The 14,304-nt window shown below is 44.5% G+C and overlaps 1 protein-coding gene across 6 annotated transcripts in view; it reads right to left on the minus strand.

Annotated features, from left to right (window-relative positions):
• Positions 1–2,342: 2,342 nt before the first annotated feature.
• The window catches only part of FDFT1 (farnesyl-diphosphate farnesyltransferase 1), a 34,951-nt gene continuing 22,989 nt past the window's right edge, over positions 2,343–14,304 (minus strand). For 5 of the 6 annotated variants that reach the window (XM_025393141.1, XM_025393143.1, XM_025393144.1 and 2 more), the window contains 4 exons: positions 13,303–13,494; positions 9,232–9,408; positions 8,000–8,152; positions 2,343–3,252 (listed from right to left, as the gene is read on the minus strand). In XM_025393141.1, coding sequence (XP_025248926.1) covers positions 3,031–3,252; positions 8,000–8,152; positions 9,232–9,408; positions 13,303–13,494 — 744 coding nt within the window. In that variant the 3' untranslated portion in view covers positions 2,343–3,030. The remainder of the gene's footprint in view (positions 3,253–7,999; positions 8,153–9,231; positions 9,409–13,302; positions 13,495–14,304) is intronic. The other variant, XM_025393142.1, reaches the window with a different exon arrangement.

Below are 14,304 nucleotides of genomic sequence, written 5' to 3' on the forward strand. Positions count from 1 at the left end.
TGAGGATTCAGCTCATAAAATAGGCCTGGTGTCTTGGTGATCTCACATAACCAAGATGCCATCCCGTGGAGAACCACATCCCCCTGGATGCCCTCCAGTCTTGGTTTGGGCTGGCGTCAGAGCCTGTAAACGGTATTTTGAATTTGTATGCCACTGGTTTGCATTGCTGGTCAAGAACTCTAGTGCTTTGCATAGCCCTGGTTTAGAATCCTGTTACAGCAGTTCTTGGTGCAGAGGAAACTAGAAGACCCAGCAATCATTCCATTGCCCTGCCAAGGTACACCTCAGTACTCCCCTTCCCAACTGAGGTGGTGTGGGGCTAGCTCTTTCCAGAAGCATTGAAGTTTGGTTTCTGATGTGACTCAGAAGTTAGGAACCAGAAGCTACATCAAATAAGCTCTGAAAATCTGAGGAGCATTGTAGGAAAGGTTATGCTCATCATGGCACTTAAGAGATGCTTAACAAAGGTTACCAAAGCCACAATTCATAACCACTCACTCATCCGGTTTCAACTAGAGTATATTCATAACCTCAATAAAGTTTTACCTGCTCCCAAACTGAGTTGAATCATTCCACGCGCACTGTCTCCCTCACCTCCATCGTATCCCCCCCTGCAGCTCCCTCCCTGCCTCTGCATGGAGCCGGTGGGGATGGGCTAGTGACAGAAGGAATTGTGGGGCATCTCGACCTCAGCTTAAGGCTTTGTTAGAAACACCTGCCTTGCAGTGTTTGTGACTGGGACAGAGCCCAGTGCTCTAATGCACCTCAGATCACCCCAATGGTCATCACTTTGTCACCTCAGTTCAGTAGTTCCTCCTGGATTCTTGTCCAAGTGACAATGACAGGTGGAGGTGACAATGCCTTTTCAGTCTTTATCTAGACTCTCCAGAGAGTCACTCCAGAATAGAAATTAGAGTATAGGTAGGCAGTCCAACCTTTGCCTTTTAAAAAATTTTTTTTGAGATGGGAGTCTCGCTCTGTCACCCAGGCTGGAGTGCAGTGGCGTGATCTTGGCTCACTGCAACCTCTGCCTCCTGGGTTCAAGCGGTTCTCCTGCCTCAGCCTCCCAAGTAGCTGGGATTACAGGCATCCGCCACCACACCTGGCTAATTTTTGTAGTTTTAGTAGAGACGGGGTTTCGCCATGTTGACCAGGCTGGTCTCGAACTGACTTCAAGTGATGCACCTGCCTTGGCCTCCCAAAGTGCTAGGATTATAGGCATGAGCTACCGTGCCCGGCTGCCACTCTTTAAAGAAAGCAGTAATTTGCCCTCTTCAATGTGCCTCAGCCATACTCGAGTGGTCCACAGCACGGCCGTCACCTGAGAGCCTGTTAGGAAATGCTCTCCTCAGTGTGAGAAGGCCAGACCTCTGAACAGCATTCGCATCTCCCAAGACCCCAGGTGTCTCCCAGGCACATTCAAGCTCAGAATACCTTTCCAACTGCTCCCTGATGAGAACACTGCCTGAGAATTTAGGAATGCAAGCTCTTGGGCACCCCATCAAACCTACTGTGTCAAAGTCTTTGGTCCCAGCAATCAGGCAATTCTGATATAAAGTCTGAGAACCACAGCCTTAGAACTCTGTTTCCAAAACTGCTAAGAATAACCTAGAATGCTTGTTCACATGCTTGACTCGCCCTCTTCCTCCTATACACACCCGAGCCCCTGGGAAATGGCTCAGTAGATGGAAGAAGGGGCCCTCCCTGCACTTGGCCACAGGCATCCAGAAGTTCCCATATGCAGACGTCAAACTCTTGTTCCCAACCATTGTAGTTGTTTATGGTGCTAGATTCAGATGGGTCAGAGGCTCCTCTGAGGAAAACTTAAAATATTCCACCATTAGGTAGGATCCAAACAGACGCTATGCCAGAGATGCTATGAAATTATATTAGAAGTGGGGAGTAGAGGGTAGTGTTGCTAGAGTTAGCAAACAGAAATACAAGATGGCCAACTACTTTTGAATTTGCGGATACGCAAGTTTTTTTTTTTTTTTTTTGAGACAGTCTTACTGTCGCCCAGGCTGGAGTGCAATGGCGTGATCTCGGCTCACTGCAACCTCTGCCTCCTGGGTTCAAGCAATTCTTGTGCCTTGGCCTCCCGAGTAGCTGGGGCTACAGGCATGTTCCAAGCCCGGCTAATTTTGGTATTTTTAGTACAGATGGGGTTACGCCATGTTGGTCAGGCTGGTCTCGAACCCCTGACCTCAAGTGATCCGCCTGCTTCGGCCTCCCAAAGTGCTGGGATTACAGGCATGAGCCACCACGCTGGGCCATCAACTCCATTCTTGAGCTCCATCTTTTCCACAGTCAGGCAGGCTTTCAAGTGAACTGAACTTGACAAATGCAGAGCAATTAAATTCTTTATTATAAAAATCTCAAAAATGTCCACCTTTACTGAAGGCCAATCTTCTGAAATGGGGTCAAAGGCAATCCTGCTGTTTCTCTCTGAAAGCTAAACTCCCTTATGATAATAGGAGAACACCCAGAATTTTATTCCCAGCCTTCGTGTGCAAAAGGCAGTTTGCATTCTTAGGAAACACCTAAGTGTCACCTAAACCATAAATATTTCCATCTACTCCATTCAACCCAATTAAGGAAAATAAAATGATGAGAAAACTAGGAACTCAACAGAAAGAAATTTCACATCATTTTCTACTATTGTGAACATTCAAAGGTTGCTTCAAATTAAATACTTTTAATTATCATTCCAGCCAGGATCACACTAAATAGGATCTCATGACAGTTACATACGCAGCCATTTCACCTAAACTGTGGCACAGAGTCCTCTGCCGTGAGTCACAAGAAGCACAGTGATCACCACCCACAAGGACAGGTTGCTGGGGTGAGGCACCCTTTGCTTTCATGTTTAGATTCTTCTCAGCTGCATCTCGCTTTCCTAAAGGCCCCAGCCACACAGTTCTTTCAGGGATTAAAGTAGGAGGAAAAAAATAAAGAGAAGCCAACATCCATCCTTAAAGAAAAAAAGTAAATCCATTTGATGGTGAACTTCACCCACGGACAAATTTGGGATCAGTGTTCTCCAGTCTGAACATAGTCTTCTGTGACCTGGGAGAGTGTGGTCAGGTACTGCCAGCTCAGGGCAGCCAAGAGCATGACAAACGACAGGTAGATGGGGGAGTAGTGGCTTCGGGAGATCAGCTGACAGTTGGGAAGATTCTGCGTCCGGATGGTGGAGATGATCTGCCTTGTTTTACTAGAAGATGGGTCTGAGTCGGGGATTCTATGATAAATCTGTTAAAGACACAGGAAAAAATGGTAAGTGCTATGTGCTTTACATTTTCCATGGCTACTTACAATCCTCCACTGGTAGGTAGTTTATGCCTATTTTACCAATGAGGAAAGGGAGGCTCAGAGAACATGAAAGTAACTTACCCAAAGCCACCCCAATGATAAGGTGGGGATGTCAGCCCCAGCCTACTCGTCGCAAAGCCTGTCTTCCTGAGCAAACGGGAAGCACAGGTGTGCACACTGCACCCCGGAGGCCCTCAAGAGCAGCGGCTGAGCCACACTGATCTTCACATCCCCAGCACCTCACAGTGCCCTTCCAGGAGATAAGTAAGGTGAATACATGAAGAGAAATCTCGGTTGTGACGGTCCCTGGTAATGCAATTAGTGGCAAAACTTTTGAGTCCTTTGATGATCACTTCTAATATATAAGCATGACAGCACAGCCGGAAGAAGCTGCAGTCACTGGTCCTCAGACATGGCCTTACCTAAAACAGAGCCGCTAAGGCCAAAGGGACCTTCTAGATGCTTCGTTGCTAGCCCAAACCCCACTTTCCATTTACCTGAAGGCATACAGTAGGTTTTTGCAAACTCAATTATTCAGGTCTTAAAAACCTACCAGCCTCAGTCAAGGAGATACATCTGCTTGTCAAGGACAGGTTGTGGCAAACTTTTCATCTACATGCCTGGCATATAGTTGAAGCAAAAGAAATACTTGAGGGGTTTGAGACAGGGCCTCACTCTGCCCAGGCTGGAGTACAGTGGTGCCATCTCAGCTCACTGCAACCTCCACCTCCCGAGTTCAAGCGATTCTCATGTCTCAGGCTCCCAAACAGCTGGGATTACAAGTGTGTGCACCACCACGCCTGGCTACATTTTGTATTTTCAATAGAGATGGGGTTTCACCATATTGGCCAGGTTGGTCTCGAACTCCGGACCTCAAGTGATCTGCCTGCCTCAGCCTCCCAAAGTGTTGGGATTACAGGTGTGAGCCACAGTGCCAGGCCTGATGATTAAATGACAGAGGCTCCTGTAAGTGCTTACTGGACTGAAATAAGCTCTTGTGCAATGCTGTGCTACCGGAGCTCCTCTGTGAGTCCATGTGGTACTTTCAGGTCTCAGCAGTTCTACTTACAACAATAGAATATGGAATCAGCTTGATAATCATTTAAAACTCTCATCTATGAATATCTAAACTCCCATTAAAGCAAAAACATCATTTGGAAAAAAACAAAAAAAGGCAGATTCCGATTCGACAGGTTTAGGTGGGGGCTGATGTCTAACGGGCTCCCAGGTGATTCCCAGCGGCTGCTGGCTGGGACCATCCTTGAGCAGCGAGGCACCTGGGGTCCAAAGAGCCTGATGATGCTCTGACTTAACCACAGGAGGGCACAGGAAGTGTGCAGAGACACGAACAACATTCTCCCTGCCAAGGAATCACTTTGGCAGAGAGGGGAATGGGGGTTTCTGGCCGTTTGGCTGAGCATTTATTTATATCCCAAAATAGCAGGTTGATCTTCTCCCCAACTGACAGGCGTCCAGGCTGGTTTAAAGCGGCGGCTGCTCCAGGGTGGGGTGAGGGCCCTGCAGAGTGTGGCCACCTGCTTGGGAAGGCCTGGGGCTGCATTCCCAAGTTCTCACTAAGCACTGGAGATGCATGAGGAGGTCCTCTGGCAAGTCCCTTCCAGGTGCATGCTCGCTACAACACTAAGTCCAGAGATCCTACAGTCAACATTTCCTCCTTTCTTACTGCAAAGGACAGACTCGGTCAGCGAGGAGAAACAGGATCAGTGTTCATATCTGGACACCAGCAAGAGGCCAGACGACTTGTGGCTTCACACAAAATGTTTTCATTTAAAACTTTACTTGTAAAATGTCCTTACTGCTGAAACTAAAACCAAAGACTTAGAAATCTTCATAGATTTGTCTAAATCAAATCAACTTAAGTATTAATATTAACATTTCTCCCCAAATGCCTTGAGTTTTACTTGGATAACTTTAAACAAAAACAACTGATGCCCTAAGCCAGAGGTCAGCAAACCTCTTATTCAAGGGCCAAAAAATATTTTTAGCTTTACAAGTCATCCCCGTTGCAGCTCCTCAACTCGGCTGTTACATTGCAAAAGCAGCCACAGAAGATACAGAAGCAAATGGGTGTGGCTGTATTCAGATAAACTTTATTCACAAAAACAGGGCTCGGCCAGCTGTGGGTTGTCCACCCTGACCCTCAAACTATGAATTACCACTAGGATTTAATTCCAATAGTTAAGGAAAAATCAAATACATCTGAATTTTAATATAGTAATGGAATTGGCCACAAAATGTTTAAAAACTAGTTTCTAAAACTAGTGATCAGAATAAAACTGCAAAACCGAAACATTCTGAACTTACTACATAAAATGTTTCTAATTTATATAAAATGAAGAAATAGTGCTTAATATGGCAGGATTCCATTTAGAAAGGGTAGTTGGCCGGGCGCGGTGGCTCAAGCCTGTAATCCCAGCACTTTGGGAGGCCGAGGCGGGTGGATCACGAGGTCAGGAGATCGAGACCATCCTGGCTAACATGGTGAAACCCCGTCTCTACTAAAAATACAAAAAACTAGCCGGGCGTGGTGGCGGGCGCCTGTAGTCCCAGCTACTCGGAGGCTGAGGCAGGAGAATGGCGTGAACCTGAGAGGCGGAGCTTGCAGTGAGCCGAGATCGCGCCACTGCACTCCAGCCTGGGTGACACAGCGCGAGACTCTGTCTCAAAAAAAAAAAAAAATAGAAAGGGTAGTTGAACCCCTTAGAATTGGGGTTAACATCATGGATTCTGATGTCAGACAGACCTGGGTTCAAATTATCACTGCAGCCATGAGGCTGGGGCTCAAGTTTCCCTGAGATTACTCCTATCCACCTACTCGGTCACTACCCCAGGCACATAGCTCAAAATAAGTCCTGGCTACATGGCAAACTGGAGAGCCTTGGTAGCAATTTTTTTGGTCAGTGGCTGAATACTTTCATCTAGTGACTATAAAATTTTAGGATTTTTAAAAGCAATTTGGTCTTCTGTTAGACTTCTATAGGTGCCTCTGATGTTTTGGACATCAGCATTTCTATGACAGAATGAAGGTAGGGAGGAAATAGAAGGACAATATACAACATGCAAGAGAAATCAGAAATAGCTATTTTGTATAATTCTATTTAGATGAAAACACTGTTGCAAACCATATTCCTGTAAAGGCATAACAAGGGGACTAGAAGGATGTACAAAACCATGGACAGTGGTAACTTCTGGGGAGGGAGCTCAGGCAAAGGAAAAATGATCAGCGTCCTGTATGTTTTCGTAAAGTCTATAGTGTTTCAATCTCAACAAGATCACACCTGAGGATCACAGCATCATCCTGGGCCTCTACTCACCAGATGCCAGGAGCACCCGATTCGTGTCCTCTTGTGGGAGGGGAGCAAATCACCTCCATTTACAAACCACTGCTCTAGGGTCTAGAGATTCTAGAGATTACTAGAGATTACAGAGACTTCTGGTTTCTAAGAAGTAAATTTTTTTTTTGAGACAAAGTCTCACTCTATCACCCAGGCTAGAGTGCAATGATGAGATAACAGCTCACTGTAGCCTCGACCTCCCAGGCTCAAGTGATCCACCTGCCTCAGCCTCCTGAGGCAGCTGAGACCACAGGCGTGCACCATCATGATCAGCTAATTTTTAAATTATTTGCAGAAATGGGGTCTTGCTATGTCACCCAGGCTGGTCTTAAATTCCTGGCCTCAAGTGATCCTCCCACCTTGGTCTCCCAAAGTGCTGAGATTTCAGGAGTGAGATACTGTGCCTGGCCAGAAATAAATTTTCTGAACCTAGTCAGATATTAGAGATTTGACCTGAGAAGGTATGTTTTCTTTTTATAGGATGCTTTTGGTATTTGAAATGAAATTTTCCAAATAAAATTTAGGAAATAATTGCAACTGGATGGCTTTCGTTGGCCTAAATTCCCTACCGTGATTTTTCAATTGAAGCCTGTGGCATAATGAAAGTACCCGACTGGGAGTCAGAACACATGGACCAGGAGCCAGAGATCCACTCAATCACGTACTGCATCAGCACAGACAAGCTTCAACCTCACATTCCTCACCATCAGCAAGAAGCTTGGTTGGCCTCTGGCACCATCTTGCAGCTCAAAATCTATGACTGTACTCAAGGGCTCCATCCTACAGTCTTGCTCCATTTATCTCCTCTCACCAGGGTACTACACAGCAGTGAGCAATCTGCTCGACTCCTGTGCATAGATTTTTTTCCTAACAAAGGATATCAATTCCTGTCTCTTTAGGCCATAGGACAGTGAGTTGTTAGGATCATCTAATATCCAAACATGTTTAAACAGTGACATTACTAAATCATAAAAGTAGCTACGGCCGGGCGCGGTGGCTCAAGCCTGTAATCCCAGCACTCTGGGAGGCCGAGACGGGCGGATCACGAGGTCAGGAGATCAAGACCATCCTGGCTAACACGGTGAAACCCCGTCTCTACTAAAAAATACAAAAATCTAGCCGGGCGAGGTGGCAGGCGCCTGTAGTCCCAGCTACTCGGGACGCTGAGGCAGGAGAATGGCGTAAACCTGGGAGGCGGAGCTTGCAGTGAGCTGAGATCCGGCCACTGCACTCCAGACTGGGCGACAGAGGGAGACTCCGCCTCAAAAAAAAAAAAAAAAAAAAAAAAAAAAGTAGCTACAAATTATCCAAGTAGTTAAATAAAAACCCACCTCTTCCATATACTGATATATGATGGCTTTGACAGCTGGCATATTGGTGGCATCCATCATCAGGGTCACCGCTTGCCCTTTCCGAATCTTCACTGCCCCTTTGAACACCTGCTGGTTATTGTAACAGGCAGCCAAAGTGGCAATGGCCATCACCTACAGAGAGTAAGAAGAGAGGGGAAAAAAGAAGAGATGGTGTTGTAAGCTATCATTATCACATTCTGTCGAACGGGCAATTGCTAACTGCTAATGAACTAAGATGTAATTAATCAAGAAAAAATACCCACAAAGAAAGTATGCCAAGATTTTTACCTTCCCGACTCCTGCCTTTCTCAACAACACACAGAATTAAGCAGCGTAAAACAACTCTACAGTTTAGCCACAAAAGTTCCATTTTATTTGGAAAAAGCAAACACAAGTAAATCCAACATTTTCCATGCTAGAGCAATGGATTATTAGATCTGAAATATCTATTTCAAAATAATATATGGAAAGAATTTTCTGTTTTACTTGTTTTTCTATTTTCCTACAACAAACATAATCATTACATATTTAAAACTAATGCCAGGGGGAGAACAACAGAAGGGGATTAATTTCCTGTGCTCAAAGATAAACTATTTCTAGGTAAATTGAAACATAAGACAAGGATATAGATTTTACTTTCAACCACCATTCCAAGTTGGTCATTAGAACAAGATCAAACCAAGTTCCCAAATCAGTTAAATGCTATTACTTTCTTCACTTATTTGCAGTAGTATCTGAAATACTTGGTAAAGGCAACTAAAAAGTGTTAAGTTCCTAGCATACTGAGGAACTAGGTCTACAGGACCAGGTTCTTGTTATCCTGGGTCTAGAAAAAGGACAGCAATAATTAGATGCTTAATGAAGACATTTTAATGATAACAGCCTCACCCATGTTTTACCCAGCACTCCCCATAAATCTAGGCCAAAGACCTTGACTTAACTGAGGATAAGAACCTAACTAGTTTAGAACAGCTGTGGAAAAGAGGAAATCCAGAAAGAAGGTTCTGAAAAGGAGCAGGCTTAACCTCAAGGCTGAGCTGAGTCTGGGAGCTCGAAGCAAAGCGGGGTGCTATGAAACCACCAGCAAAATCAACTGGAGCCATCATCTTTTTAAGGAATCATATCCTTGAATACAGCATAGCAAAATCCACCCTTACGCCCACCCCACTCCCTTTAGCCCCATATCCACCCAGAGGAGTCCCATTCCCTACCTGTGGAATAGCACAGAAGTTAAACACACTCTGGTTTCTGAGTCTTGAAAGGTAGGTGATGACATCTGGGATGTGGTGCAGTGCATTGGTTATAAGTTCATTCAGGCACTGCACGGCCAAGTCAATATTCTCTGGCTTAGCAAAATCCCCTAACTTCTTAACATACCTGCTCCAAACCTAGACAGATAAGATTAAGGAACAGGTCAGCATGTGCATAGGGGAGAATTTATAAACAATATTAAAGGATCTTTGTGCATAAGAACTATGATACAGGCTGGGCGCGGTGGTTCACGCCTGTAATCCCAGCACTTTGGGAGGCTGAGGAGGGTGGATCATGAGGTCAGGAGTTCAAGACCAGCCTGGCCAAGATGGTGAAACCCTGTCTCTACTAAAAATACAAATATTTGCTGGGTGCGGTGGCAAAAAAAAAAACTATGATATACAGTAAAGTCTCTCTTAGCTGCAGACTCATCTTCCACCAAGATCAAGTTCATTTTAAGCTCCATGCAATGGCTATTTCTGACTACCAGTAAGGGTCCATTTGCAACCTAGGAGTGAGTTAAGTATTGGAGAACATGTCTTTATGGACAATTAGGGCAATGCTGCACTACTTGGACGAATTCAGACTAAAGAGGCTCCTGTCAGAGCTGTCGGTCTACTTCTGAAAAAAATAACCCAATATACAAAAATAGTTATAACTGTACTGCAGACTAAACATTAAACATTCTCAAGATGGCCAGGCCTCTAAATAATGACTAATATTCTATTCCTACTCTGGTAAGAATGCTGCTGAAAGGCATACCTGGGAAACAAGCTAAGTCTATCCTCTAAGTGTATTACCTCCCTGGATCCTGATAATTAGAAAGTAAAATAAAACCCTCAGTTCTAACAGTGGGATTCGGCTTGATGATTTTTAATGATATTATTTAGAGGATTCTCTGAAGCTAGCAAAAGTTCTGGAAAGATAGCGTTGACGGTTATATAACATCATTAATGTGCTTAATGCCACTGAATGATACACTTAAAAACAGTTAAAATGGCATATTCTCTATTATGTACATTATAAATAAGAAAATGTTAAGTATATATACATACAGTTAAAAAAAGATAACAAGAAGTGTTGGTGAGGATGTGGAGAAACTGGAACTCTCACACTGCCGATGGGAATGTAAAATGGTGGGGCCACCTTGGAAAAGGGTATGGCAGCTCCTCACAAGGTTCGAGCTGCTGTATGAACCAGCCATTCCACTTCTCAGTATAGACCCAAGAAAAAGGAAAACACACATCCACACAAAACCTATTCACCATAGCCAAAAAAAATTGGAAAGAACCCAAATATCCTTCAACTGATGAATGGATAAATGTGGTCTGTCCACACAGTGGAATAATACTGGGCAATAAAAAGGAATAAAGCACTGATGCAATGCCCCAGCACGGAAGAGCCCTGAAAACACACTAGCAAAAGAAGCCAATCACCTAGGACCACATTTGGCATGATTTAACTACTATGAAATGTCCAGAACCTTTATTAAGCATTCTGTGCTGGAAGTTCATCTCATTTTATTCACACCACCACACTGTGGTAGAAATAATTCTATTTTACAGATAAAGGAAGTGGATGAGAAGAGCAGGGCTCTGCGCCTGTGTGTGCAGGATGGTGTGGCTCATGCTCATGAATCACATGCCCATGGCTGATGTTCTGTCTGGGAGACAATGGAACAGTGGTCAGGTGCTGGCCGAGGAGCCGGGAGACTGAGACTCCACTTCCAAGGCAGCCACTGCCTCACTGTGCATCCCCAGACAAACCCCTTCCCTTCTCGGAGCCCTGTTGTCAGCAAAAGATGGGTAGACAAGAGTGGTTTCTCAACCCTGGCTGCACACAAGTCACCTAGGAAACTTAAAAGGCTGTGGCTGAGCTCTGGGTAGTGTTTTTGTTTTTTTTTAGAGCCAAGGGTCTTGCTCTGTCACCCAGGCTGCTAGAATGCAGTGGTGTGATTGTGGTTCACTGCAGCCTTGAACTCTTGGGCTCAGGAAATCCTCCTGCCTCAGTTTCTCAAGAAGCTAGAACTATACGGTCATGCCACTATGCCCAGCTAATTTAAAAAAAAATTTTTTTTAATGGAGTCTTGCTCTGTCACCCAGGCTGGAGTGCAGCGGTGTGATCTCAGCTCACTGCAACTTCTGCCTCCTGGGTTTGAGCGATTCTCCTGCATCAGCCTCCCAAGTAGCTGGCACTCCAGGCATATGCCACCACGCTTGGCTAATTTTTGTAATTTTAGTAGAGACAGAGTTTTGCCATGTTGGCCAGGCTGGTCTCAAGCACCTGACCTCAAGTGATCCACTCACCTGGGCCTCTCAAAGTGCTGGGATTATAGGTGGGGAGTCACTGCGCCTGGCCAATTTTTCCGTTGTTTTTTTTTTTTTTTTTTTTTTAATAAAGACAGGGTCTCACTACGTTGTCCAGGCTGTTCTTGATATCCTAGCTTCAGTGATATTCCCACCTTGGCCTCCCAGTGTGGAGATTACAGGCGTGAGCCACCGCACCCAGCCCCCAGGGTAGTTTAAATGTGAATTTTTCTTAGGAGTAAGACTCAGCATCTTTTCGGGTTTTTAATAATCATCTGCATGTCTCTTCCTGTGAACGATCTGTTCTTATCTCCTTGCCCATTTTTCTATGGGGCAGTTGGTCTTTTTCTTAACTTTTAGAAGTTCTTTTTATATTAGGAATATGAACCCTTTATCTGCTCTATGAATTGTAAATATTGTTTCCCCCTTTGTCACTTGTTTTTCTTGAGATAGTTTCATTCTGCCACCTAGGCTGGAGTGCAGTGGTATGATCATAACTCACTACAACCCTGAGCTCCTGGGCTCAAGGGATCCTTGTGCCTCAGCCTCCTGAATAGCTAGGAATACAGGTACATGCCACCATGCCCGGTTAATTTTTTAAATTTAGTTTTTTCTACTTTCTTTAATTTTTATTTTTGCTCTCTTTCAGCAGAATCATTTTCAAACAATTTTTGGTAGAGATGGTGTCTTGCTGTGTTGCTCAGGCTGGTCTTGAACTCCTGGCCTCAGCACTGGGATTACAAGTATGAGACGCCTCACTCGTCTTTTTAAAAATTTAAAGTACTTGGCTGCAGGAAACAATTTTATGGAAAGCAAAAGGTAAATGCTGGAATAAATTCAGGAAACAATCATAAAATTTTCCAGTTTCCTTCTGAACAAAATCAGTATTAAAACCTTTCCGTTCCCTGTCCATGTTTTAATTAAGTTAAAGATCAACCCTTGTCTCTTATTACAGACACCTGGAGTGTTTTGTCCACCTGGCATCCCTTTCCCCTTCTTGAGGCAGAATTCTTTCTTTGGGGGAAACCCATTCTGTGTGTACTGTGTAGACACAATCCAGGTGAGGCCAGAGAACTCAGCTGCATAGCAACGGATTCAGGGCTGAGCCGAAGAACCAAGCCCTTCCTCTTTTTTTGAGATGGAGTCTCACTGTCCCCCAGGCTGGAGTGCAGCGGTGCGATCTGAGCTCACTGCAATCTCTGCTTCCTGGCAACTCTCCTGCCTCAGCCTCCTGGGTAGCTGGGATTACAGGTGTACACCACCACGCCTGGCTAATTTTTGTATTTTTTAGTAAAGACGGGGTTTCACTATGTTGGCCAGGCTGGTCTCGAATTGCTGACCTCAGGTGATCCGCCCACCTCGGCCTCCCAAAGTGTTGGGATTACAGGCGTAAGCCAGTGTGCCGGGCTGAACAAAGCCCTTCCTAAGAACTTTGTGTTAAGCTAGTGCACGTGGGTTGTTATCATATCCACCGCCTGGAGAAAGACTGTCTGAAAGAAAGCAAAGACAGCAAGGCTTGAATATACTGATTACAACATGTAAATCCTGCGATTCAGCCAGTCTACCTGAAGCACACTCATCTCAAACGATCCTATTTTCCACATCCTCTTATGTTGCCTGGGGGAGGTCTGACTTGTGCTTCTGTCACTCCCAACCTCAAGAGTTAAATGATTTTTCAGAGAATGTCTAAAATTTTTTTCCCCCAAAATACCCTGAATCTGTTACCTCTTGAGGCCAAAACTCTCTTCCTTCTTGCTGGTCTTCCAGATAGTCACGAATGATGTTTGTTTTCTGCAGAAACAGGCCCATAGAGTTGGCACGTTCCGTATCTTCACCAACTAAGGGGTCTTCGAACTCTGAAGCCGAGAAGAGACGGGAAAGGCCAATTCCTACCAGCCCAGCGACATAGTGGCAGTACTGCAAGAGATGATTTTTAAAGTACTTTAATCATGGAATTTTTATTGAAAGGGACACACTAGAGATCATTAGCTCCAAAAAAGCAGGTTCGAAACAGAATGGGTAAGAATGCATTTTGATTTTAAAATACAAATATACATACCAGAATTTTAAAAAAACATCCAAGAAAGATGTGCTCAAAAGACTTCACAGCGGTCTCTGGCTGATGGGAATCGGATGTTTTTATTTTTTACCTGTATTTTCTAAATTTCTACAATGCACATGTACTGCTACTATAATAAAAGGCTATTGAAAAAAACTAGTCTAGTAAACATTTTTTATTTTATTTTATTATTATTTTTTAAGAGATGGAGTCTCATATGTTGCCCACGTTAGACTCAAACTCCTGGGCTCAAGCAATCTTTATGCCTCAGCTTCCCAAATAGCTGGGATTGTAGGCAAACACCACTGTGTCTAGCCTTACCTTACAATAAACTTTTTTTTTTTTTTTTTTTAGATCAAGTCTCACTTTGTCACCTGGGCTGTAGTGCAGTGGCACAATCTCGACTCACTGCAACCTCTGCCTCCTGGGTTCAAGTGATTCTCCTGCCTCAGCCTCCTGAGTAGCTGGGATTATAGACGCCCACCACCATGTCCAGTGAATTTTTGTATTTTTAGTAGAGACAGGGTTTCACTATGTTGGCCATGCTGGTCTTGAACTCCTGACCTCAACTGATCTGCCCTCCTTGGCCTCCCAAACTGCTGGAATTACAGGCCCAAGACACCATGCCCGGCCTAGCTTTACAATAAACTTTTTGATACATAAAATTG

The sequence above is a fragment of the Theropithecus gelada genome, chromosome 8 (assembly GCF_003255815.1).
Source record: "Theropithecus gelada isolate Dixy chromosome 8, Tgel_1.0, whole genome shotgun sequence".
In the NCBI taxonomy this organism is placed as follows: domain Eukaryota; kingdom Metazoa; phylum Chordata; class Mammalia; order Primates; family Cercopithecidae; genus Theropithecus; species Theropithecus gelada.